At 40.5% G+C, this 27,451-nt stretch overlaps 3 protein-coding genes across 3 annotated transcripts; 2 read left to right on the top strand and 1 right to left on the bottom strand.

Moving 5' to 3' along the window:
- The first annotated feature begins 1,507 nt into the window (after positions 1-1,507).
- On the top strand, positions 1,508-9,237 carry LOC132558699 (galactose mutarotase-like). Its single transcript, XM_060223293.1, has 8 exons — positions 1,508-1,572; positions 1,844-1,974; positions 2,206-2,360; positions 2,854-3,063; positions 5,414-5,495; positions 5,635-5,779; positions 6,107-6,278; positions 9,157-9,237. Exons 1-8 carry the CDS (start codon positions 1,508-1,510, stop codon positions 9,235-9,237), a joined length of 1,041 nt encoding a protein of 346 aa, XP_060079276.1.
- A 5,331-nt stretch (positions 9,238-14,568) lies between these two features.
- LOC132558692 (uncharacterized) lies at positions 14,569-16,959 on the top strand. Its single transcript, XM_060223286.1, has 2 exons — positions 14,569-14,572; positions 14,990-16,959. Exons 1-2 carry the CDS (start codon positions 14,569-14,571, stop codon positions 16,957-16,959), a joined length of 1,974 nt encoding a protein of 657 aa, XP_060079269.1.
- Positions 16,960-19,752: 2,793 nt separating this feature from the next.
- Positions 19,753-21,525, bottom strand: LOC132558689 (uncharacterized). Its single transcript, XM_060223285.1, has one exon. It carries the CDS (start codon positions 21,523-21,525, stop codon positions 19,753-19,755), a length of 1,773 nt encoding a protein of 590 aa, XP_060079268.1.
- Between the last annotated feature and the right edge of the window lie 5,926 nt (positions 21,526-27,451).

The following is a 27,451-nucleotide window of genomic DNA, read 5'->3' as shown; positions in this document are numbered from 1 at the left end:
ACAGTGCTAGTGACATAGAATCCTGCTTGGCAGTGTTGAAGATTTGGTTGAATGTCATCTCAATGTTCAATGTAACGTCAGGATTATAAAAGGTCACAAATTAAGGGTTAACCAGCTATTGAATTGGTCTTTCATTGTACGTTTCCCACCATACACGGAAACACACCACTTTCCAGATGGCCATGTTCTATATTTAGACTGCGAATGCACGTTTACTGCCGTCATTAGTATATATGTTTAGATCGACAAAAAGGCGTTAAACTGAAATAGGTGCTCCGTTACGGTAATGCGCCATACCATTAACATACAATGAATGAAGCTCAGTTGAAGAAGACTAATGGTGCGTGGTCTGACGATCCCTACCTGTAGAGGTTTACGTTGGTACGTGCTGACGTGGTTGTGCCCTTGATCAAGACACTTAATTCTTACTACTCATGCTGGCATGCGACGTGCCTCCCGTATGCTATCCAGTGAGGTAATCACCAACTACTATAAGGATACCCACCTCAAAATGGCCCGGGCTGTTCACAGGGCAATTAACTCAGCAAAATTATATAGTGGGTTCAAGTTCGGGAAATCGATGACCATTGGTACCCAGAAAGTCCTTATTTCCTCGGCTATGTCCGGGAATTTGATGACCATTGGTACCCAGAAAGTCCTTAGTTCCCCGACAATGTCCGGGAATTTGATGATCATTGGTGCCCAGAAAGTCTTTGGCTCCCCAACAATGTCCGGGAATTTGATGACCATTGGTACCCAGAAAGTCCTTAGTTCCTTGGCTATGTCCGGGAATTTGATGACCATTGGTACCCAGGAAGTCCTTAGTTCCCCGACAATGTCAGGAGCGGCCTTATCTTGCATTGACGTTAATTTTGGTAAGGTGTGAACAACCACTCGGTTCAACACCCGGGCACGGCATTTCCCTGAATCGTCAAACAGGTCATTACAATAACAATGTTTAGTTTTTATTTTACAATTTCTGACTACATTAAAGCCAATGAATCAGACTCTCCACAACCGACGGTAACACCTCCAATTACACACAATATCTAGGTGGAGAAGATTGATACACACGCCATCAAATAACTCTGGTGATGGACTTGTGACCCGTCGGGTCAGTGCATCTCTTCATTGTGATTGACTTTTCCTGTGATACCAAATATGTACTTGTTTTCATTTTCTGTGTTGGAGATTCATTCTCCTAAATGCAGTAAAGGTTCTCGGGTACATTTATATCAAACTAAGGGCACCCAACTGGATTATTTCTTACGCATCTTACATGCTCATGTCCATTTAGAATTATCTCCCCTTTATTTGTTTAATGAAGTTGATAATATATTATGTTATCTTAACCCTTGACAAATTCTGTCCTCCTTGAGGTTTGATAAACTAGCCGATCTATGAGAGCGAGATAAGCTTGTCAATTTTATAAAACTACACGACCAGTTCACACTCAGCTGTTACGCCGAATTGTATATTTCTCGAACCTTAATTGTTCATCGCCACGATGACCGACACTACCATCACGAAGGACAAGTTCGGGAAGACAAAGGACGGCCAGGATGTCCATAGGTGACGTATACAACGATTCCTCTTATCGTAGACACACAGATGTTTTGTCACGACGAATCGTATCATTTATGTTGTAGTGACATAACATTTATCATTAAGACTGGTACGAATTACATTATATTACAAAATCTATTCAGTTACATAGAAGAGTAATTGGTATTGGTAATTGCGTTTCTTGAATTAGAAATCAAATGACCTAACTTTATGTGATGTATCTGTAGAAACTTTTATATTATTTACCTGTAGTGACCTTGACATTGATCATTTACAGGTTCACTTTTACCAACAAGAACCAGGTCACTATCCGTGTTCTCGATTACGGCTGTATCATCACAGAAATACTTGTCCCTGACAGGAAGGGAGAGGTCAAGGACGTTAATCTGGGTTTCGATGATATGGAAGGTACGATTGTTGACGTAAAGTCTCAAAATATGATAAAACGAAATCGTTTCTGATTACATGTTATATGACGTCATTACGGGTCACGTGGCCAGCTGTAATGTGTGTTATTGTTACGTAGGTCAGAATGGGGTAAAAATACGTCATGTTATTATCTTTTTAATGTAAATATACAAGGAGTTAACCGGAGACCATTGTGTAAAATTTAAATATTGGTGTGTACCATCATTACAGGATATCTGACGCGCTCTCCTTATTTTGGGGCTGTTTGTGGTCGTGTGGCCAATCGAATTGCGGGTGGGAAGTTCTCGCTGGATGGCCAAGAGTTTCAACTGCCTGTCAACAATGGCCCAAACTGCCTCCATGGAGGTGTCAAGGGTTTCGATAAGGTAATTACTATAAAATGCAAACGTTAAGCTCAAGGACTCATTTTTCTCTCCATTTCCACATGTGCGTGTGTCTTCCACAAACTTTTACGCCGCCGCTTAGAGATGACCCTTACTAGATTCCGTTTGTCCTTAAGTTGACGTACAGCTGTAGACGTTGAACTCTATTGTTAAGGAAAAACAAAAACGCTACTGTTAAGAAATCCTGTCCATTGTCCATAACTAGGATTTCTCTCCATTTGTTATTGACTTGGATTTATGTCCGTTTGTCATTAACTTGAATTAAGTTCTTCGGCAACCACGGATCTCTCCTTCACATGTCCAAGTTATTGTTGATTATTTCAAAAGTCTATTGAAATTTTTGGTTTAGCAAACGTTTGTCAGATACACAACTATTCTCTTTGTCTATCGTAGCGCTGTTTATACTGTGAAAGACAGGATATGACACTAATACTATCCATACTTTAAATGTGACGCTATTTTAAACCACACTCAGGTTCTTTGGGATACCACTGTGGATGGTGATCGTCTGCAATTGCGTTACGTCAGTGCTGACAACGAGGAAGGCTTCCCAGGGGAGGTAACCACAACCGTGTCCTATCGACTGTCTGATGAAAACGTGTTTACTATCGAGTACACAGCCACAACCACGAAAGCCACGCCAATCAATCTGACTAACCACGCCTACTTCAACCTTGCCGGTCAGGTATGCCAGATGTTGGGAAATCGAAAAATTAATGCTTACAAAGCTTAAACATATTTTGGACACAAAAATGAAGAAAAAAAATACCAACATGACAACATAATCATAATTCTAACTCAAATTCCATAAAACTAAAGAAAGATTTACACGGAGACTCCTGAAAAGTACAAGGAAAAAAGACCAGGCATTCTTGAAGAGTAAGCGTCTTCTGCTTCAACGATGGCATCCGCCATGTAAACCTTTGCCAATCCAAGTAAGTAATGTCACGTTCTCAAATTAGAACAAGTTATACAACAACGGAACCAACAGGCAAAATACAAGTATCAAAAACGTCCAGCTTTATGTCACACAAAGAAATAGAATATTTTTCAATGAGATCGCTATGGTGACTATAAAACTTCCCCACAATTTTTATCAGCCTGCGTCTTTGGGACCCTGTGTTATGAGTTTGTCCATCATTAGACAACTTCTTGCACGAGAATCGTGATAATGGAAACATAACCTTGAATATCGAATCGACTGTGACATGTAAATACCATAGGTTGGAAATGCAGGGACATTGATATAAAGAATGGAGAATTCACAATAGGGGAACTGAAATCATCACAATTATCACAAAGCTTCAACTGATGTAGAAGAGTCTGTCGTATATTTAATTTCCAGTTCTTGTGAATATATACGATGGACGTAGTCAATAAATTTCTTGTTATTTAAAGACAAGTCGTCATCAATGTATCTGAATGTGAGATAAAACGACTTTGCAAGGTCTGTATGGCCTATTTGATAAGCTTTTCAATAATTCAGCCTCGTATGAAAATAAAAACAAGTCAGCCAACAGAGAGACGCAGTTGATTCCCATAGGTATGCCAATAGTCTGTTTCAAGATCATACCACGAAACTCGACGAAGATGTTGTCAACCATCAACTTGATCATTTTTATATTTCTTCTTTGATTTTGGACATTTCATGAAATACGCTTTAGTATATTTCACAACTATATATTTATATCGCCTTTTACCTTTCTTGGAGAATAAAGATCTCATCACAAGAGAACGAAGATGTTCCTTCAGTTTAGAATGAGGTATGGTGGTGTACAGGGTAGAAAAATCAAATGCTTTTTTTACAAAAGAAATGTTTTTGAGGAGAGTGTTGAAGACTGGTAAAAGCTCTTTGGAGTTCTTCAAAATCTACATACTATTAGTCCACTTCTTAAGTAAACAGTATCACAATAAGACCGTACCACAGATTTGATAGTACATAGAATGGTGTTTAGCAGTTTTGACAAAGGCTTGGCTGAACAGTTGAACGAGCTAGGTATGGAATGGTTGTTTATATGGATTCTATATGAAGTCAAGTCCAGAATGAACGGGGGAGGTCCGTAACTTTATCCTAATAGGCACTCTAAATCATTGTAATACCGAAACATAATTAGCTACTACTTCGTCTCTTGAAAAATTGGATAACTTATAGGTGAGATTTCCTTCGTAATCAAGCAAGACCAGATCTTTTTGTAAACAGGAAATGTAATAATGTTTGCAGACAAGGATCAAGTTATTGAACGCCTTATCTGCAGCACAATAACATACCTGTCAAGTAAATCTTGAAGTGTGGATTTAACATCAGGATCGAGGAAAGCTGATCTGTGTTTTGTTTTCCTTTTCGATTTCAAGCTGTAAATTCTTTTACGAATGATGGACCGAATAGATTTAACCTACTCAGGAAGTGAATCCAACCCAGGATGTTCTCTTTTCGCCCATTCTCTGGCATAGTTTTCAATAGAATCCACAAGTGTCTTGAAATTCACATTCTAATTAACGGACGGGGTTTCACGATATTTAGGACCCTTCATGAAAAGCTCTCGTAGCTTAACATTTGGAATAATGCTTTAATCATCGTCTACCATGTGCCCAGTTGGGCCATATTTAGTGAAAGTAGAACAAGAACAAGCTGACGGAGGAGTAGTTCTAAGGTCATCTACATTCAGTTAGTGCAGCGTTTGTTTGTAGTTGAAAAGTCTGGATGCAACTACGAAGTTGGATTATAGCAACATTAACATGAAGTACAGTTAACATACTTAATAACTTTCTAAACCGCCTATAAAGAGTTATCTACAATATCCATTTGTCCATCATGTTCTTGGAAAAGGCAAGCTGAGTATGGATTCGTCGTTTAACATATTGCTTTTGATTGGCTACCTTAATTAACTTACAACATCTCCAAAGAAAGTGTTCTTCAACACAAACCAAAATCACTCGTTGTATCACATGTGAATCCGATTTATATAATATGATTCTATATTCGACCTAGCCAAGGTTGCTTTAATAGATGCACGTGTCTTTGTTTTATTTGATAGGGTTCGAAAAATCTAGACGGTCACGTGATACAGTTACTCGGGGACCACTACACCCCACTCAATGAGAACACCATCCCAACAGGTAGATTGGAACTCTTCTTACATTTTTGCCTGATAAATGAAATTCCGGTAATATCGCCTGCGTCATAAAAGGCAAAATTCAAGCTTAAAATGCGTCAACGTTATTTTCATTACCTGACCTATAACCTCTATGACGTCAGGTGAGGTTGCCGCGGTGGCGGGAACTCCGATGGACCTTCGGAAGCCAGTACCTCTCAGTGATAGGATGAAGGAAGTCAATGGCGGTCTTGGGTTCGACCACAATTTTTGTGTTGGAGAAGGAGGCAAACTCAAATTTGTCGCCAGGTAACATACAATTTAGATCAATAAGATGTATTTACTGTGATATCTAATAGACGGAGTGGTGCAATCCTCGATACCTCACAGGTAACCCGTAGAGCACCGATGATGGAGTAGTGTCCCTCGATCAGTTAACATGATTATACATTCCAAACCAGGAAGTACTATTGTTAATATATAATACCACTACCTTACTGAATGTAAACTGTTGGAATTTAAAGTAAAAAATTAATTTGAAATAGTGGGTTGTCTTTTCATAGTACTAACGATTATCACAGAATGATATATTATCCGTCAGGAGATGTGATTGATAAATTGTTATAACTGTTACAGAGTGGAGCATGTTCCATCGGGACGTGTAATGGACGTCAGTACTACAGAGCCAGGACTCCAATGTTACACCGCTAAAAACCTCAAACCCACACTCGGGAAAAGTGGAGTCACCTATCAACAATTTTCTGCATTTTGTTTGGAGGCTCAGCACTATCCAGACAGTGTCCATCATGTAAGTATCAACCATCCCGACAGTGTCCATCATGTAAGTATCAACCATCCCGACAGTGTCCATCACGTAAGTATCAACCATCCCGACAGTGTCCATCACGTAAGTATCAACCATCCCGACAGTGTCCATCACGTAAGTATCAACCATCCCGACAGTGTCCATCACGTAAGTATCAACCATCCCGACAGTGTCCATCACGTAAGTATCAACCATCCCGACAGTGTCCATCACGTAAGTATCAACCATCCCGACAGTGTCCATCACGTAAGTATCAACCATCCCGACAGTGTCCATCATGTAAGTATCAACCATCCCGACAGTGTCCATCATGTAAGTATCAACCATCCCGACAGTGTCCATCATGTAAGTATCAACCATCCCGACAGTGTCCATCACGTAAGTATCAACCATCCCGACAGTGTCCATCACGTAAGTATCATCCATCCCGACAGTGTCCATCATGTAAGTATCACCCATCCCGACAGTGTCCCTCATGTAAGTATCAACCATCCCGACAGTGTCCATCATGTAAGTATCAACCATCCCGACACTTTATGTCATTTATTTCTTACATTAAATATATTCAAATATGTACATGAACATATTTTGTTTTTCTCACAATTTTCTTTTCACATTGCCTCGACAATTGATGACAGGGAGTGTTATGAATATCTTCCATGTATTGATATAACATGATAATGACGAACATATATACTGGACAAAATAAGTTAAGGATCATAAATTGTGACCATAATATCTTTAAAAATTCAAATCATGTATTGCCGGTAATTGCACTTGTATTTTCTCCAATATGTACCTAAAGTCATGTCAAAGGTGAAAGCACGTGCATCTGAAGGTCTTGCCGTTCCGCTCTAGTTAACTATGGTGGTGTGAAAAACTGACTGGTCTATTACTACAGAGGAATCTTGCAGGTTTTGATTCTGTTACCTCTAAGCTAAAAAAAGTTGAATTTGGAAACATTTAATCAATTTGTAACGAAAACTTGAAAAACTAATCATGCGAAGACATTTAAATGATACGGAAGCCGCGCGAGCTATAGGGCTCCTTCAAGCTGGTCAAACTCAACGAAATGTGGCGGCACAGCTTCATGTTTCTCAGAGCGTGATTAGTAGGCTATGGAATCGCTATCAACAGACAAATAACGTCTGTCAACGCCCCAGATCTGGACGACCACGCTGTACGACAGCCCGACAGGACAGATTCATTTGCATCACGGCACGACGTCAGCGGTTTTTGAGTGCTCCTGTCTTGAATCTTCAGTTTCAGCGTGCTACAAATCTAAGGATTTCATCCCAGACAATCAGAAACAGACTCCATGCCTCTAATTTACGAGCTAGAAGACCAGCAGTCCGACCAATTTTATCCAGAGGTCATCGACAATCCAGACATCAATGGGCCACTCATCATTTGAATTGGCAATTACGTCATTGGAGAAATGTTATGTTCACAGATGAGTCTAGGTTTTGTGTTGACTTCCATGACGGTAGGAGGAGGGTATGGAGAACCCAAGGAGAGCGCTATGCAGACTGCTGTGTTGTCCAGCATGATCGCTTTGGTGGTGGGTCAGTGATGGTTTGGGCAGGGATCAGTGTTGACTTCCATACAGACCTCTACATCATAGACAATGGATCTTTAACAGCTGTTCGATACAGGGACGAGATTCTACACCCTATAGTAAGGCCCATTGCAGGAGTTGTTGGCCATGATTTTATTCTGATGGATGATAATGCTCGTCCTCACCGTGCTCGTGTGGTCAACGACTATCTTCAACGTGAAGCAATCGTTCGCATGGACTGGCCAAGTCGTTCTCCTGATCTGAACCCTATCGAGCATGCTTGGGACACCTTGCAACGCCGGGTTTCAGCTCGACCTAATCCGCCACAGAACCGCCAACAGCTTATGATTGCTCTGCAAGAGGAATGGCAGCGCATCCCACAGATCAGCCACCGACGACTAATAAGGAGCATGTGCAGACGTTGCAGGGCAGTTATTGATGTCAACGGAGGTCATACTGCCTATTAAACTGCCAATTGCAGTTTGATGAGTTTTCCTTGTCTACATGATTAACTTGCTCTACTTCCTCTTACACTTTGATTTCAAGGGTGCTGTTACTCAGGGTTATCTGCTCTTGGTAGCAATTACCACAAATGAATTTGTTTTGTGTAATTAAAGACTAAAATGAATGTTCTGTCATTAAAATTTAAAATATAATCATATTATTATTTGTATGTAAAACTGCACTGTTTCAAGTTTATGATCCTTAACTTATTTTGTTCAGTATATAAAGTTAAACTTAGTCATTTAACAACATAGAAGAAATGCTAATGTACCGTCTTTTTCATAAACATAAACACTTTATTTGTTTACATAAGTCTAGTTCCTATATAGGAATAAATGAAATCGTACGACAGGATTGAGCGATTGGATCTCAACTGTCGTGGTGGTATCCTGGGGTAAAACACTTTACCTACTACAATTTCTTTAAGTATCATTTGCGAAGAGGTCCCCATAATGTTAAGTGACTTAGCAAGTATTTAATGCAAGGAGATCCTGCCCCGCTTTGGGTGGGTAGTCGGATGGAACTTGCACGTCCGAGGTTCGATTCCTGGAACCGTCATGGAAAGACCAACACGACCACGTGGGTTTTCACTAGGTACTCCGGTTTCCTCCCAAAGAGACCCCTCGTGCGCTTCAATCCGGCCCAATAAACGTGATTTATATAAGCTGATAGCTTGTTACGCAGTTGTTGTAAAATAAATAAAGTTTGATACTCCACCTCAAAATGTCCTCGCTAATCGTATGGTTACAAACCAATAAACAAAGCAAATGTTAACCTATTACACTATTGTACCTTCAGGATAATTTTCCAAGTTCCATACTGAGACCAGACGAAGTTTATCAACAAACAACCACGTACAAATTTGGAGTAACTGAGTGACCTCCTGTGCACCTATAGACTAGATCCGGAAATACACACGTCTTGGCAGTGGACTCCCAATTCATCAGTGGAACGGAACCCAGAAAGACCCCTTACCTACTACAACCAATTAAACTGGTCAATATAAGATATTTGATAAGGATGTGAAATTGCATTTATTGTTCGATTTTGATTGACATATCACATGTTAACTTTCTCGAATAAACAACATACACCTACCTAAAACAGACCAGTCTTGTATGTACATCAAAATGTTTGCTGAAGCACAGTAACTTATAAAAATGGCGCGGGGTTCTTTAAGGACAGATATCCGATACTTCGTGAATACTGACAAAGGTAGTGGAGTACTTGGCTTGTACGTCAGGGATATTGCCAGGAAGTTTAATGATCTTTTTCAGTCGTAACATTTGTTTATGTCTTATTTGTTGAACAAATCTTGTTGTCCAACTTAAGGTTTTTTATTGTTTGACTAGCCTTGCTGTCAAAATGCCTCTGAATCTGCAACAAACCTAACCGTCAAAATATAAATTTGGGACAAATATTTCAGTCAAATTACATGATGCATGTATTAATTGGTGAAGATTTTTCTTACCCTTAAAATGTGTCTGAATTCGCAACAAGCCCAACGGTCAATACATATTATAGTTGGTGTGCAAGCCTTAATCGGTGGACAATCCATACCGTCAAATATGTTGTAAGTAGGGGCAAGCCTTGCCGTCTAATATGTCTTAATTGATAGATACTGGTGGTATCACTAATTCATAAACCGATGGGTGATATCACCGATGTCGCCATAATAAACGGGTGATATCACCGTAATGAATGGGTGATGTCGCCATAATAAACGGGTGATATCACCGATGTCGCCATAATAAACGGGTGATATCCCCATGATAAACGGGTGATATCACATAATGAAAAGGATAGTGTCGCCATAATGAATGGGTTGTGTCGCCATAATGAATGGGAGATATCATTTAATCGTTAAAAAGAAAGTCTTATGGACAATATCAATGTTAAAATTTGTTAACAATTCAAACCTTCAAAATCGATGTCTTAAAAAGTGCGCGGCCACTCCATTAAAGTTAAAATTACTTTATTGGCGAACAATGTGACAGACAGGCCACGCATCTCACTCCACTATAGTGACAAACTTTTGTACTTGGTGGATATATCACTGCCAAAGTTTTTTTCACAATAATGCAAATGTAAGTCAATTAGCCTACAGTCCTTTCATCGGGAACACTTCAAGGGAATCGCCAAGGAACACTCTCTCCTGGAGTTTTCTCATAGCTTTAAGGTAGTTCCTCGTATTGTCCAAGTAGTTTTTGCACTTAAATGGCGTCTTTTTTGAGCGCATGCGTTCTTTTATGTGGAAAGGAATTCCCTGTTTTTGTTTAGACAACGGTACAACGGTCTCAAAAACATCTCCGACGTCATCTTCTGATTTTGGTAAGTCGTTTGATGACGAATGAATGTTCTTTGTAAATCTATATTTTCGTGTGGATTTCATATTGTCCATTCTTACTCTAGGTGTGTTAACAGAGGTGTCAAACGGAACTAGTCTGGACACTGACACAGGTGCGGGTTCTCTGTCCAGTAAATCTCGGTTACATACCTGTAAGCAGGTTCCTAGCGTTGACCAGCGCTTCCGTATAGGTACATGAGGTTTGATAGGCGGGTACAATGGTGGTTCCGGTGCTTTTGATCCTTCCTTACGTGCCCCAGATTTAAGTCGGTTTGGTGATGTCGTACTGTCGAACCTCTGTGTGGCTTTCCTTGTACCACGTGGCTTCTCGTGGTCGGTTATATGTTTGACCCTGCGCCGGAGATAGAGTCCGGGGGTAATTTCTATTCCACCAACATCCACGGTGCCGGTGTCCTCGTGCACGTAAGGCAGTACAACAGACATCGACGCACGACGGATAACCCCTACAAAGTGTTCCTCCACGTCCTCAGAACTGTTGTCTCGTTCCCACTGGGGCCAAGTCCTCTCACTCACTTCCGTGTCCGATATCTCTGTGTGTGTCGGGGTCTCGTCACAACACCTGTATGTTTGCAAGGCGGCTGTACCAGATGAAGATCCCAGTATGGATCCTTTGTTACCGGTTTGCTGTGACGAACGCCGAGACGTTGCTGCCTGGACCTCTAGGCTGTCCCGTCGGACGTTAGAGATCGACAATTCCGGTATGTTGTTACCATCACTTTGTGAAGCCAATGACAGTGAGTGCTTTTGAAGAATGCGATTCGGAGAGAAGGTTGTCGATACCGTATCACCACAGTCATATATTCTATGTACAGCTCTCTCTGACGTTGCTTTTCTGGTTTTCGTCGATAAAGAAGATAGTGTCATTTTTCTATTATGTATAGGAGAAGCCCCATGTTCGCGGATCTTCCCCTGGTTTACACCACGTGCTGGATTTGTGACAGTGTTCTGTAGAACAGGTAAATGGGAACCTGTTCGTCTTCGTGGTAAAAACAGCCTTGGAATACTCGGTTTGCTGTTATTCAAAGTCTGACCGTCAGTTGGATTTTTATTTTCCTGGCCCATATCTGGAATCACAAGAGTCTATTAGAAACAAGCTTTCTAGACCCACGTCACCTGTTGGAATAGCCTATGTATTTGACCACTGTTTCCCACTTTTCCAGTCACAAGACTCCTGGAACAGTCTATATATCGCACCAAACAATCCAAGATTTCCGTTCCCACGTCTCCTGGAACAGTCTATGTTTTACACCACTGTATCTGAATATTCCCACGTATCCTTGGATAGTCTATATAATGTACCTCTGTATCTCAATTTCCAGTTCCAAGTCTCCTGGAATAATATATTTTTTGTGCCACTGTATCGCAGTTTTCCAGTCCGACGTTTCCTGGAACAGGTTATTTTTTTGTACCACTGTATCCGAATGTTCCGGTACCACGTATCCTTGGATAGTCTATAATTGTACCACTGTATTGCACTTGTCCGTTCCCACGTCTCCTGGAACAGTCTGTATAATGTACAACTGTATCTCAATTTCCAGTCCCAAGTCTCCTGGAACAGTCTATTTTCGTGTCACTGTATCGCAGTTTTCCAATCTCGCGTCTCGTGGAACAGTCTATAAATTTTACCATTCTATTCCAATGTTCCTGTCCCACATCTCCTTGGCTAGTCTAGATACTATATTGCACTTTTCCAGTCCCCCGTTTCCTTGAACAGTCTTCCAGTCCGACGTTTCCTTGGATAGTATATTGTATCGCCGGTCTTTCAGTCCCACGTTTCCAGCTGGAATAGTCTATGTCTGTTAGGATCAGACACAGTATCGTATTTATATCGTGGTACTCGTGTTTTCGGAAGGTTATCCGCGTCGCTCTTGTTCACCTTTGTCTCAACAGTACTAATATTAGAGCGGTCACAGTTTTTGTTGGCACCGGTGCAGACTAATGTTTGTTTTTGACGATTGATGATTGTTCTATGACCATGTACAACGAACAGCGACGGTTTCCGTCTAGCTATGTTTGTGTATTACACGTTGTAATCGTTCCGTTATCAAGTGTATTTCACCTAGAAAATAATTATAAACTAAATTTATCACACTCTTTACACTTTTTATGTTTCATTAGTATAGTTTGACGTCCAGACTAAGTAATAGGATATGACAGCATATCATACAACGAACCGTCGATTGTATTGTTATCTTGGACACTTGGCGTATACACGGCTTTATTGGTCAAATGTCTGATGAAGGTGACAGAGTGCACTATGTTATGGAGACTTGACACTCAATACAGACTGAAAAACTGCCTATTCAGCTTTGGAACAATACGGAAAAAGTTTAACTGAAACATGTTCAGACAATTATTTTGCGGTGTTAGTGGGGGATACCCCATATATGGGGTCTTTCTCCATTATCTTGATGTATACCAAAAACTCTGTTTTATGCCTAAATACACATAACAACAGTACTTTTATCATGACATTCTTTGATAAATGTTTTGGGTAGTATAACAAAATAAAGAAATAATCAGTTTTATATTCTACAGTTTGTCAAAAATAGGGCCAGGTATGGATTCGACATTTGACCCCACACCCCCACCCCTACGCCCCATCACCCCTCAAACCCACCCACCCATTCCCGCCCCCGTCCCTCCAACACAAACTATACCTACCCCCACCCCCTTATCCGGAAATGACTCTTCCGACTTGACCATTATGTCATTAAAACATTAAAAATACCCCTTTAAGCTTTAAGTAAGATAACGTTGGGGTTACGTCACTCTATGTTACTGTGCCCCATTTTATTGATATTACATTCGCGGCACCTCTGAAAAGATGAAACAAAGGGAAGCAACTCTGTTAGATCCCAATGTCTGGATGAAAACAAGCTCACATGTGTTTTCCTGTACAGAATTACACACTTAAATCGGGCCGATTTTCTACAAAATGTGACGAAATATATTTATATAATTATTTGTATCTTATCAAAATTTTATCACCGACTCAAGACTTTATAAGTTTAAACTATTGATATGAGAATTTCATTATCGATTTACACACGTGTGTACGAATGTTCCAATAATGTCATTGAGTCTTTCTTTCTTTCTTTGATGTGAAAGAAATTAAACAAGTATACACTTTCGTTTCAGTGGAAAATGTGAGACTCGTTGTTATGTCTTGTTTCATTAATATATGCTTTTTGGATGTCCGTATTTCAAAAAAAAGCTCGACAATGTATATTAAATAGTTAATGATAATATATATGGTACATTGAAGGTTACATGTAGTGTGAACAAATTTGTATCCCATTAGAATTAATACAGAATTATATCATCGGTGGTCACGGCTACACCGTATTTAATACGAGTATTGACCAGCTAATCGACAAAGAAACTATACGAGAGAGAGTGGGATTATCGCATTAAGTTATTTGTCCCGTGCTAATCTTTTGTCCTATCTGATTCACCTTGGGATTAAAACAAAATCACCACAATAGGAAAACATTAGAACAGAGTAGAACAGGGAATAGTAACGTTCAGACCTAAGATTGTAAAACTGTTTTAAAAAATACCTGTTGACACAACAGTGTAACTTCTGAAAAGTGACACATGCTTGTAGAACAGCGTAAACCATGGAAACGTGCTGGCGGAATAGTGTAAAGTATGGAAACGTGCTGGTGGGATAGTGTAAACTATGGAAAGTGACAAGTGACGGGAGAATATGGTATAATGTGGAACGTAACGCGTGCAGACAAGAGGAAACCATTCGTACCATCCATTACAGTTGTCACTATCGCGACACAGTTGTACCACTGTCGTCACTAAGGCTGGGTCAACTAGTTTTTGCCACGATGAGTAAGTTTAGTAATAATTGTTCACTTCCGGCATTATAAGACTTTTTCATATGTCGGGGTGTAGGAGGTACCGCAAAATGTGGTAAAACATTAACACAGATAGTGACCTACCAGGTGGACTATCCCTTTCCTAAACCAAACACACGAAAGAGCCTTATAGTCATACATTACAAGGGAAACGTGTCACTAATGGTGGAATGAGATTTTTTTGTTTTTTGTTTTTGTTTTTTTCTATAAGAAGTAAGATAGAAATGATAGATGATAACAGTGTCTTGTTTTATCAAGTTTAGCTCGTCACTCTTCATTGATATAATATTGGAAACAAATTGAGGTTTCGTGTACTCAAAACGCCCATTAAGGAAAAGGGGCGTAAGATTTACACTAATCAGAATACGTTATTTTGTATCTTCTCTTTCAGCGGAAGCGGAAGTAATAGACAACAAGGGTAAGGCGACTGTGCTTTCACGGAACTATGGCCTCGACGTGGAAATGGCTGATAGTGCGTTGGCAGCCTCGAGTGTGGCTAGTCGCGACTACCAGAAGCAGTGTTTACATATATACAGGGAATTCATTAAAAACATGAACTGTCATTTAAAAGACGAAAAAGAAGTCAGAGACGAATTAAATAGATTACGAAAAGAAAAGATCACGAATATGAAATATTCTTTATACAGGTCTGCAGGCGAGGATGTGTTCTCTTCCGCTAAAGAAAAACGCCAAAAAATGATGGAAAGCATGGCTATTGTGTCTCCTCTGATATTCGATGATAACCGGATGAACACTCCCTGGGGACTTGATAATATTATTGACGAGGACTTACTGCGTCCTCAAACGGCACCCGCACGGAAGGTCACGGAATCAGAGGAGAGAAACGACCCTGGGGACGACACAGAGGGACGGCCTCAGACAGTATCAAACACTAATTACAGACATATGGACTTCTTGGATGACATCACGATGGAAATAGAGATGAATCAGCGCCAACTTGGAATAAGTGATGCTCCTGTAACACCCACAACACATCCTGTTCTCAATCCATCAGACATGGATACACTACAGCCGACCAAAACTACCGAACGTGTGCGGTTTGCTACCCCGAACCCGGGTGAAAATTCAGGGGGTAAAGCGGAGTCAGATGAAGAAACAGATGGTATTGTTGATGCAAAAACAGAAAGAACCAGAGCTCGTAGAATAACAATTAACGCGATGTCTTTTGCTAAACTATCTATCGGGGAGATCATGGCCAAACTCAAACACAAAGATGGAAAATTTAAGATAAAACCAATCAATATGAATTATACTCCAAACGAGGTTGATGCCGTTTTTATTGCAAAAGATCCGACGAAGGAGAAGATGGCGCTTGTTCGACAAAACACGAGCTGCAAATCCTCCACAATTGCGACGGATTTGAAAGTAAACAATCGAATTGCTATTATGAAGTCTTTAATGGGTATAAAAGTGAAGAAAAAAACAGTATCTGAAATTTTTGACAATGGCAGGGATAGAAAAACAAGGCACTTCAGAATCGTACTGAAAAATTCGAAAAATCGAAGCATCATTCCTGAACCAGTTGTGAATGAAGTGGACAAGGAGGAAGACGAAAATACCGTGCCAATTCAAGTTTCAATAACGCCTATAATTCCAAAGAAACCTAATTTGAAGCACACACCAGGCTTAAGCGAGAACTTAACTAATCATCGTTCGACGCCGATGTATACGCGAGATAGTCATAACAAAGCTGGGCGGGTGCCGATCATTCATGCCACCAACGACACGGACAGTGCCTTTATTCGAACCAGCAGTTTCGGTAGTCGGCGAGGATACGAGCACGCGCGTAATGACTCGCGTATGTCTCTCTCTTCGTCATTCAGTCAAGACCCGTTACAGCGTTCACTCAGTAGCCGAAACCAGCAGTACAATGGCCGAACGCTTCATGGTGTTGAAGGGCCGGACCGTGGAACCCCACTCAACAGGTCAGTGTCTGTAATGTCGGGACGCGAGAGTGTTATCTTCCAGGGCACGGATGCAGACATGACAGAGATGATTCGTATGTTGGTTGAAGGTGATGGACGGGGAGGGACAGGGAAACAACCTGGAAATATCCGGTCAGCCAGCAGAGCCAGTGGCACCACGTCCATAGCCGGCAGTCACTTCGGGAGGAGAATGAAAACTCCATCACGTAAAATGGTCACTCCAACATCAATGCTTAGCGATTCAGAAATGTCATTTGGAGGCGTAAATAGACCCCTGTCCGTCAACCAGCGGACGACTAAACAGATGGTCAAGGAAATGATGGAACAGGACAAGGAATACCAGGACAATATGGACACTATGAGACGGCGCATGGCAAGTAGTGGAAGGAGAGCTAGTGCTGTCTTCCGGAAGTGAAGCAGAAATTGTCAGTGTTGGTGCGTCTGCTGTTGATAATTTGTCAGACGTTATGTACGAGAATACGATCGTAATGTTCCCAATTATGTTTCTCATATTGTAGTGCTGGATGTAGAATTAATCCGTAATGGCTTCGCATGAAAAGATGAGGCTAGACGTCTTAAGAGAGATGCCTTTATCAACGTAAACAGGATGGTCTACAGATAGTCAGAGAAATGACTTGATAAATGTGAACAGGATGCTTTGCCGGAAGTTAAAGATATGTCTTTATCAATTTGAACCGGAAGTTAGACTGATGTCGTTATCAATGTAGGCGGGATGATTTGCGGGAACATAATGGCTTACCGGAAGTTATCATAATGAAAAGGATAGTCTATCGAACGTTTCGTGATTGACTACCGTGGTAAATAATGTGAACATGATGGCCTACCGGAAGTTATCATAATGAAGGATAGTCTATCGAACGTTTCGTGATTGATTAACGTGGTAAATAATGTGAACATGATGGCCTACCGGAAGTTATCAGCATGAAGGATAGTCTATCGAACATCGTGATTGACTACTGTGGTAAATAATGTGAACATGATGGCCTACCGGAAGTTATCATAATGAAGGATAGTCTATCGAACGTTTCGTGATTGATTAACGTGGTAAATAATGTGAACATGATGGCCTACCGGAAGTTATCAGCATGAAGGATAGTCTATCGAACATTTCGTGATTGACTACTGTGGTAAATAATGTGAACATGATGGCCTACCGGAAGTTATCATAATGAAGGATAGTCTATCGAACGTTTCGTGATTGATTAACGTGGTAAATAATGTGAACATGATGAACGTTATCAGCATGAAGGATTGAACATTTCGTGATTGACTACTGTGGTAAATAATGTGAACATGATGGCCTACCGGAAGTTATCATAATGAAGGATAGTCTATCGAACGTTTCGTGATTGATTAACGTGGTAAATAATGTGAACATGATGACCTACCGGAAGTTATCAGCATGAAGGATAGTCTATCGAACATTTCGTGATTGACTACTGTGGTAAATAATGTGAACATGATGGCCTACCCGAAGTTATCAGTATGAAGTGGATAGTCTATCAAACGTTTCGTGATTGAATGACGTGGTAATTAATGTGGGAAGGATGGTCTTCCGGAAGTTAGAGAAATGTCTTTGTTAATGTAAACAAGATTGTCTTCCGGAAGTTTGAGAGATACAATTAGCACTTGAACATGATCGTTTACCGAAGTTTGAATGATATTTTTATTGTTATGGGATGGTAGACCAGATATGAAAGAGATTGAGAGATGTGGTTATCAGTGAGAACAGGATAGTTCACAGGGGACGAATACATACATATGGTAGACCAGGATATTCTAGCGGTAGTTAAGAGCCATGTTACTAGGAATGAGCACATGGTGAATAATCGGAAATTAGAAAATCTCTATATGAATGAAAACAGAGCTACACATACTCAGACCAATGTCAGTCACCACTTTCCTAATTATTACAAATGATCGTTATTGCATCAAACAATTCATTGACAAAAAACTAAGAGACATAATTAAAGATTTTTTTTTCTATTATTTCTAACAAGTGTTATTGACTATGTATGAGCAGTATAAATTGTATTGTCAACATACACGAGGGGTTTAATCGATCAGGCGGTTCAAAGCGTATTTAAACAGCCTGTGTGGTATTGGTGTACTAAGCCATACAAGTGGCCTCGCATGGCACTGTTTCCATATTCAAGTCCTTATCACATTAATCTTAATTATAGTCTGATAAATACATCCTGTTACAATGATGGGGAGGGACTTTTCTCTACTTATAATATTTTTGATAGCATTAAGATATATAACTTACATTACACAATCGCTCTGTAGCATGTCTCTCACAGTTTACATAAACCGATCGATACTTTTACTTTGTGATTTGTCAATATATTGGAGTGATCACTTCTGTTTGTTGGACGACCTTTTCTGAACCACAGTCGGATTTGTCGCTTAAAAACGTAATAAGACAAAGTTGCTGATGGTAACGTGCTAGAAATGTGTAAACTCAGTGTTACCAACTTAGAAATAACCACGTATAATTTACATTGCCAACTTAATCTGAGTCACGTGATCCCTAATATCTAGATCAACTCAGTGTTACCAACTCAGAAAAAAAACACAAATAATTTACCTAGCCATTTAAGTACGAGTCACGTGATTCCAATTATCTAGATAAACTTATTGTTTCCGACTCGGAAATAACCACGTATTTTACAGTCAGCTTAGTCTGAGTCACGTGATTCCAATTATCTAGATAAACTTATTGTTTCCGACTCGGAAATAACCACGTATTTTACACAGTCAACCTAGTTTCGTGCAGAAAGCGGATTGTTTAACGAGATATACAGAATGTTTAATCAGTTGGACCTGACAAAAGGATGGTTCCATCTGTGATTATGTCAGTATTATGTAATCCTCTTACCCGTTTTAAGGAACTGGTCTCTTGATTAACGATGCCATGAAAAATACAAATCTGTAAGACTATATTATAATACAGTAAAACAATGCCTAATGCTCTACATTTATTCAAGTCCATACTTGTACATATGGTTGTAAACTATCACGACGTAGAAATCTAATGAAATGTATCAAGTAAGACTGATCAGCTTCAACAGAGCTACTGTGGACACTACAAAGTCATATAACTTCGGTATGGCCAATCACTTCTTATGATTTAGGTTGTTGCTATGTCAACAACTCCGGCGATAATGGTTTGAATTGCTACCCACTACCTTAAGTAGTGACAGGACTTGAGGGAGACCCACCAGCGGGACTGGGCTACATCCTCCTCGCCCAGCTCTCGAAGAGCCAGTTCTTTGGCCTTCACAAGTTGTGCCGTAGTAACAGTTTTCAGCCACGCGTCCATTTTGTGTTTTATTTTCTCAAACTCTGTCTTCGGTTCATCGGTACCAGTCCCAGAATCATGTGACTCGTGTTTAGATAATAATGGGCCACTTTCTTTTTTTGATGATGTTAAATTATATAAGGTTTTCTCCTTGTTTGTATTTGTCCATTGGCTTGGGTCACTAAATCTCGGGTTGATGCCATGAACAACATGCACCAGTAAACTGTCTGTTGACAGCCCATGCCTTCCACGACGGAAGATATTTCCCATTTTTACAATAGAATCTTGGGATGGTACACCATATTTGAATTGTTTGTTTTGTTGTAGATATTCATCCGGATTTTCACTGATATATTTAAGATACTGCAAAAGTGGCTGAAAGTCAACCCTTATTTCATCTTCCTCGTAGTCACCGCGCCGGCGCGATAGTCTTGACAACTTCCGAGTCACGGTTGCATTGGAACGAAGTGAGACATTGGAAACCTGGCGAGATAGTCTGTTGTCGTGAAGCTGTGAAACAGACGATACACTTTCTCTATGATCTACTTCTGACAAACTCTCGCTTGGGTATCTTTGCAAGTCATCGTCACCCGTCCTTCCCAGTTCCTCTACAGCTGTTGGCTGGTTGTCCAACGTATTCTCTATATCCAGAGGAGTTAGCACCTCTTCTCCGTTACTTTTGCTTTCCGCTTGTTTTGCCCAAGCCTCTATCATTCTAGTTTGACGAGGTGTTTTAGCAGGACCATACCCAGCGTCTTTCAGAGCTTTGTCATGACAACTAAAGAAACTCCGTTTCGGTAAGTAATACTCAAGCTCCGCCTTCGTTACACGTAAAGTCGGCACTATTGTAACCCGAGCAGTTCTACCGGAAGATGAGCTAGGTCTAGCAGGCACCACACAAGACTGAGGTCGACGCTTTGTTTTATCGGATATGGTTGATGACTTGGGTCTCCTAAATTTCTCTGATTTCGGTCTTTTGAGGGGATGGTGCTTCACTTTATCAGTTTTAACGGTTGATTTAATATCTGTGTTTTCATTTGTTAGAAGGGAAGCTTGCAACCCCTTATCCGGTGTCTCTTTTTCTATTTCCGTTTCCTGATCGTCTGTCCCTGTTGTCGGGATGTCGCTTTCATCACACTCATTTATGGGGTCCAAGTCATTTTCTTTCTTACTATCTAAAGATTTCACCTTTTTGCAGACAGTTTCTTCCTGGCAGTTTTTCAGATCGTTTTCAAAAACATCATCCTCTGGTTCCTCCTCGCCCTCCTGCGTGTTCATATTAACCACGATCTGTCGTTTCTCAGTGGCAATGTCAGTTGACGAGTGTGTCTTTGTGGTTTCAGAGTCAATCGATTCGGTATCCACCAGATCCTGGATATCGTCTCTGCTCCCAGCTACTACAACTGTTTCATGTGTGACAGACTTGTCGCCATGGACACAGTCTCCTTCTGGTTCACCGTTTTCCTCTGATTCTGTTTTGTCGTTGTGTAGGTTCGCGACATCGTCGTGTATAAGGTGTGTTTCCTTTGAGTCTACAATTCTGAGTCCGGATTTGGTTGTAGATGGCACTCTCCTACCTTTAGTGGATACCGCGAGGTTTTCATGTCTTTTGCCATGGTTACAAATGGACCCCGTCGACATTTTAGGTCCTTTCATTTTTAGAATATATTAAGATAATCAATTCACTTAAAAGTCGTTTCTGGCGGACGACCAAGTATTCACATAAACTTGGTGTCCCCGGGCACATCGGTTTAAAAATTTACCGCTTAAGCATTGAAAGGTAAGTGTTTATTAGAAGTTTATGGCAACTGAATACATATTTTAACACTTGTTCACAGGCTGAGATCCGTAAACAAATAATTCCACATCTCAAATGCACATATATCTAAAACAAGACGATGTTTCGGTAGTTTAGATTTAGCTATAACCACACTAATTCTGTTGGTGTCCATGTACGAGCATGGTGTGTCGGGGGGAAAAATTCGAATTTCACGAGATGTCCTTTGGTTGTTCCCCTTGGTTGTACTGACTCGTGTCTCTCGTGGTTTATCTCCGTACATCTGCCCAGGATCTCGATCCCCTGGTTTACAGCACCTATATTAGTAAAATAGAATGTTCACACTGTCAGGTTTAGCTATAATCTGATTATAAACAGACATGGTCCGCTATCTCCACTGACATGTCATAGCTCCTATGTTGTAGGCCGTTAGACTGGCTGTATTTACCCTAAGTCTTTCACGAGACTATTGTGTTAATTCTCTGAGCTTAGAGTCAAAATTCTTAGTTTATACTGATAAAGATGAATATAAAAGCATTGGTCACTCAATATATCAATGGAGTACCCGTAACGTATATATATTATTACTTTGATAAATACGTATTCCATGGTAATCGCGCAGCCATTCAAATTTAAGTGGGATTAACACAGGCTTAAACAGATATTCTTATATGAATTCCTTATGAATAATCCAAACATGTCACATTGAATCAGTAATGCCTAATAGTCCAGTGTTGTTACCCTTCTCTTAGAAACTAGTCACTTAAATAGTATAGTTGATTTTGCGATTTTCTCGTATTGTTGCTATACTGACCTACCTATCTACCACTACCATAACCCACCCACCTACCTACCTACTACTACCATAACCCACCTACCTACCTACCAACCTATCTATCACTACCATAACCCACCTACCTACCTACCAACCTACCTACCACTACCATAACCCACCTACCTACCTATCTATCACTACCATAACCCACCCACCTACCTACCTACTACTACCATAACCCACCTACCTACCTACCTACCTACCCACTACCTAACCCACCTACCTACCTACTACCCATAACCCACCTACCTACCTACTCCACCTATCTATCACTACCATAACCCACCTACCTACCTACTACTACCATAACCCACCTACTACTACTCACATAACCCACCTACCTACCTACCTACCCACCTACCTACCTACCACTACCATACCATAACCCACCTACCTACCTACTACTACCATAAACCACCTACCTACCATAACCCACCCACCTACCTACTACTACCATAACCCACCTACCTACCTACCAACCTATCTATCACTACCTACCTACCTATCACTACCATAACCCACCTACCTACCTACTACTACCATAACCCACCTACCTATCTACCACTACCATAACCCACCCACCTACCTACTACTACCATAACCCACCTACCTACCTACCTATCACTACCATAACCCACCTACCTACCTACTACTACCATAACCCACCTGCCTACCTACTACTACCATAACCCACCTACCTATCTACCACTACCATAACCCACCCACCTACCTACTACTACCATAACCCACCTACCTACCTACCTATCACTACCCACCTACCTACCTACTACTACCATAACCCACCTACCTACCTACTACTACCATAACCCACCTACCTACCTACTACTACCATAACCCACCTACCTACCTACCTACTACTACCATAACCCACCTACCTACCTACCTACCTACTACTACCATAACCCACCCACCTACCTACCTACCACTACCATAACCCACCTACCTACCTACCAACCTATCTACCACTACCATAACCCACCTACCTACCTACCTACTACTACCATAACCCACCTACCTACCTACCAACCTATCTATCACTACCATAACCCACCTACCTACCTACCTACTACTACCATAACCCACCTACCTACCTACCAACCTATCTATCACTACCATAACCCACCTACCTACCTACTACTACCATAACCCACCTACCTACCTACCAACCTATCTATCACTACCATAACCCACCTACCTACCTATCTATCACTACCATAACCCACCTACCTACCTACTACTACCATAACCCACCTACCTACCTACCAACCTATCTATCACTACCATAACCCACCTACCTACCTACCTACCTACCTACTACTACCATAACCCACCAACCTATCTATCACTACCATAACCCACCTACCTACCTACCTACTACTACCATAACCCACCTACCTACCTACCACTACCATAACCCACCTACCTACCTACCAACCTACCTACCACTACCATAACCCACCCACCTACCTACCTACTACTACCATAACCCACCTACCTACCTACTACTACCATAACCCACCTACCTACCTATCTATCACTACCATAACCCACCCACCTACCTACTACTACCATAACCCACCTACCTACCTACCAACCTATCTATCACTACCATAACCCACCTACCTACCTACTACTACCATAACCCACTTACCTACATTGTACCTACCACTACCATAACCCACCTACCTACCTACTACTACTATAACCCACCTACCTACCTATCTATCACTACCATAACCCACCTACCTTCCTACTACTACCATAACCCACCCACCTACCTTCCTACTACTACCATAACCCACCTACCTACCTATCTATCACTACCATAACCCACCTACCTTCCTACTACTACCATAACCCACCCACCTACCTACCAACCTACCTACCACTACCATAACCCACCTACCTACCTATCTATCACTACCATAACCCACCTACCTTCCTACTCCTACCATAACCCACTTACCTACATTGTACCTACCACTACCACAACCCACCTACCTACCTACTACTACTATAACCCACCTACCTACCTACCTACTACTACTTTAACCCACCTACCTACCTACCTACTACTACCATAACCCACCTACCTACCCACCACTACCATAACCCACCTACCTACCTATCTATCACTACCATAACCCACCTACCTTCCTACTACTACCATAACCCACTTACCTACATTGTACCTACCACTACCACAACCCACCTACCTACCTACTACTACTATAACCCACCTACCTACCTACCTACTACTACTTTAACCCACCTACCTACCTACTACTACTATAACCCACCTACCTACCTACCTACTACTACTATAACCCACCTACCTACCTACCTACTTACCTACCCACCTACCTACCTACCTACTATAACCCACCCACCTACCTACCTACTATAACCTACCTACTACTACCATAACCCTCCTACTACTACTATAACCCACCTACTTACCTACCCACCCACCCACTTAGACACAATTATACCTATACACATGCAAAAAGTGACAATGACCGAAAACCGGCGTAAATTCATAATTTGTTTCCTTGAAACCTCAAACCTAGACACGTCTACTCGAATCCGTTGTTAATCTGCACTGAAAGGCCGCGCTTATAATACATTAAAGATGAACAGTAAATTTGTGTGTTATTGTTTGTAAAAGAACGTTTATTTTATTCAGTATCACAAACGACATCTGGAGTCTCAAGTGGGATTGAAAACACCTTGACCAAGGAAACAAAGATACCTTGACCAAGAAATGGTCGACATCCATTTCTATTCCAACAAGGAATAGATTAAAACAAGATTTCCTTTCTATCAAATAGTCCAGTAATATTACGTATTAGAAACAGACTGGTACGTGTCAGAGCTGACCTAATCCCCATCAGTAAAACCACTCGAACACTCGAATACAGAACTCGTGATTATTTATAAATGTCATGGTTTGTTGTACACGTTCAAACAAGAAACCAATATCTTCCAAATTATATATCACTGATCCTATATGTAGAAAAAACGCCCTTCAATTACAAACAAAATAAAACCAGGACATAAAAATACAGGTAGATCAGTGACCTCGGGGTGTAAACACGGTGATGTGTTAGTTTTAATAAGTTAACAGTTACACGTGGTTTTTATATTGACAATTTTTCACAAATGCATTGAACGTAATTTGTGTAATACTATCTCCTGCTGTCAGAAACCAGTCTTCTTTTAACGCGAGAGCGACTAAGATTGATATCGTAAAACACAGTTATTAAGTGTTATTAAGACTTGGCTTCGGATTCCACCGTTAATGAAAAGACGTTACTTCTAGGATGACATTTAAGAAACGAGTTCAATAAAAGGTTCTTAAAACTTTAAAATATGACATGAATGTCCGAGGTCGGGATTATTCTACCCTATTTCAAGGCCAATTTACCTGATCGGACATGTTTGTTTATCTTATGATTAAACAGGTCTCAAAGTTACACCTTATTTAACCTCAATACATTTCTACTTCTGCTTTCGTCGTCTCTTTAATTGTGGGTATATTATCGGAATGTTGACAATGTATCTAGTGGGTGTCGGTAATACCGAATACCTCCAGCTGGATACCTCTCTGTCTAGCCAAAATCACTGTTTGATTTTAATAAAACAGGGATTGTTACGTACTCTGTACATATATCTTACATGTTAAACTGAAGTGTAGAAGCGTGTCCAAGTAGTACGCGTTTTTGAAGAGTTAATATCAAGTCTACTTCAATTCTTTTTTGTACGAATTAAATACGAGATCGGTCCTTCTATAAATCAAAGTTACGATAAAGAAAAAATATCACAACCAGTTCTCCATACCTCTTAGTAACACTCTTACAGCCTTGATCTCTATACAAGTAAGTAACAAATAGTAACAATCTCACAGCCTTGATCTCTATACAAGTAAGTAACAAATAGTAACAATCTCACAGCCTTGATCTCTATACAAGTAAGTAACAAATAGTAACAATCTCACAGCCTTGATCTCTATACAAGTAAGTAACAAATAGTAACAATCTCACAGCCTTGATCTCTATACAACATGTAACAAATAGTAACAATCTCACAGCCTTGATCTCTATACAAGTAAGTAACAAATAGTAACAATCTCACAGCCTTGATCTCTATACAACATGGTAACAATCTCACAGCCTTGATCTCTATACAAGTAAGTAACAAATAGTAACAATCTCACAGCCTTGATCTCTATACAACATGGTAACAATCTCACAGCCTTGATCTCTATACAACATGGTAACAATCTCACAGCCTTGATCTCTATACAACATGGTAACAATCTCACAGCCTTGATCTCTATACAAGTAAGTAACAAATAGTAACAATCTCACAGCCTTGATCTCTATACAACATGGTAACAATAAGTAACAATATTACAACCAAGATCTTTACACTAAGTAACTAACCCATAAACAAGATCTCGATTCAACAAATTAATAGTTACACAGAATAAGTTGAGGTAGCAACAATTTCAAAAATAACAAACTTATGTTTGTATTGAAGAGTTATCATCTCGGCAAAAAACCGACAACACACTGCTAACCAATACATACCGACAACACACTGCTAACCAATACACACCGACAACACCCTGCTAACCAATACACACCGACAACACACTGCTAACCAATACACACCGACAACACACTGCTAACCAATACACACCGACAACACACTGCTAACCAATACACACCGACAACACACTGCTAACCAATACACACCGACAACACACTGCTAACCAATACACACCGACAACACACTGCTAACCAATACACACCGACAACACACTGCTAACCAATTCACACCGACAGCACTTTGCTAACCAATACACACCGACAACGCACTGCTAACCAATACACACCGACAACACACTGCTAACCAATACACGTCGACAACACACTGCTAACCAA

The sequence above is a fragment of the Ylistrum balloti genome, unplaced genomic scaffold (genome assembly GCF_031769215.1).
Source record: "Ylistrum balloti isolate Yb309-2 unplaced genomic scaffold, AGI_CSIRO_Ybal_v1 Utg370812, whole genome shotgun sequence".
NCBI lineage: Eukaryota > Metazoa > Mollusca > Bivalvia > Pectinida > Pectinidae > Ylistrum > Ylistrum balloti.
Note: the sequence above shows the minus strand (reverse complement) of the source record. Positions and strands in the feature narration are given on the sequence as shown.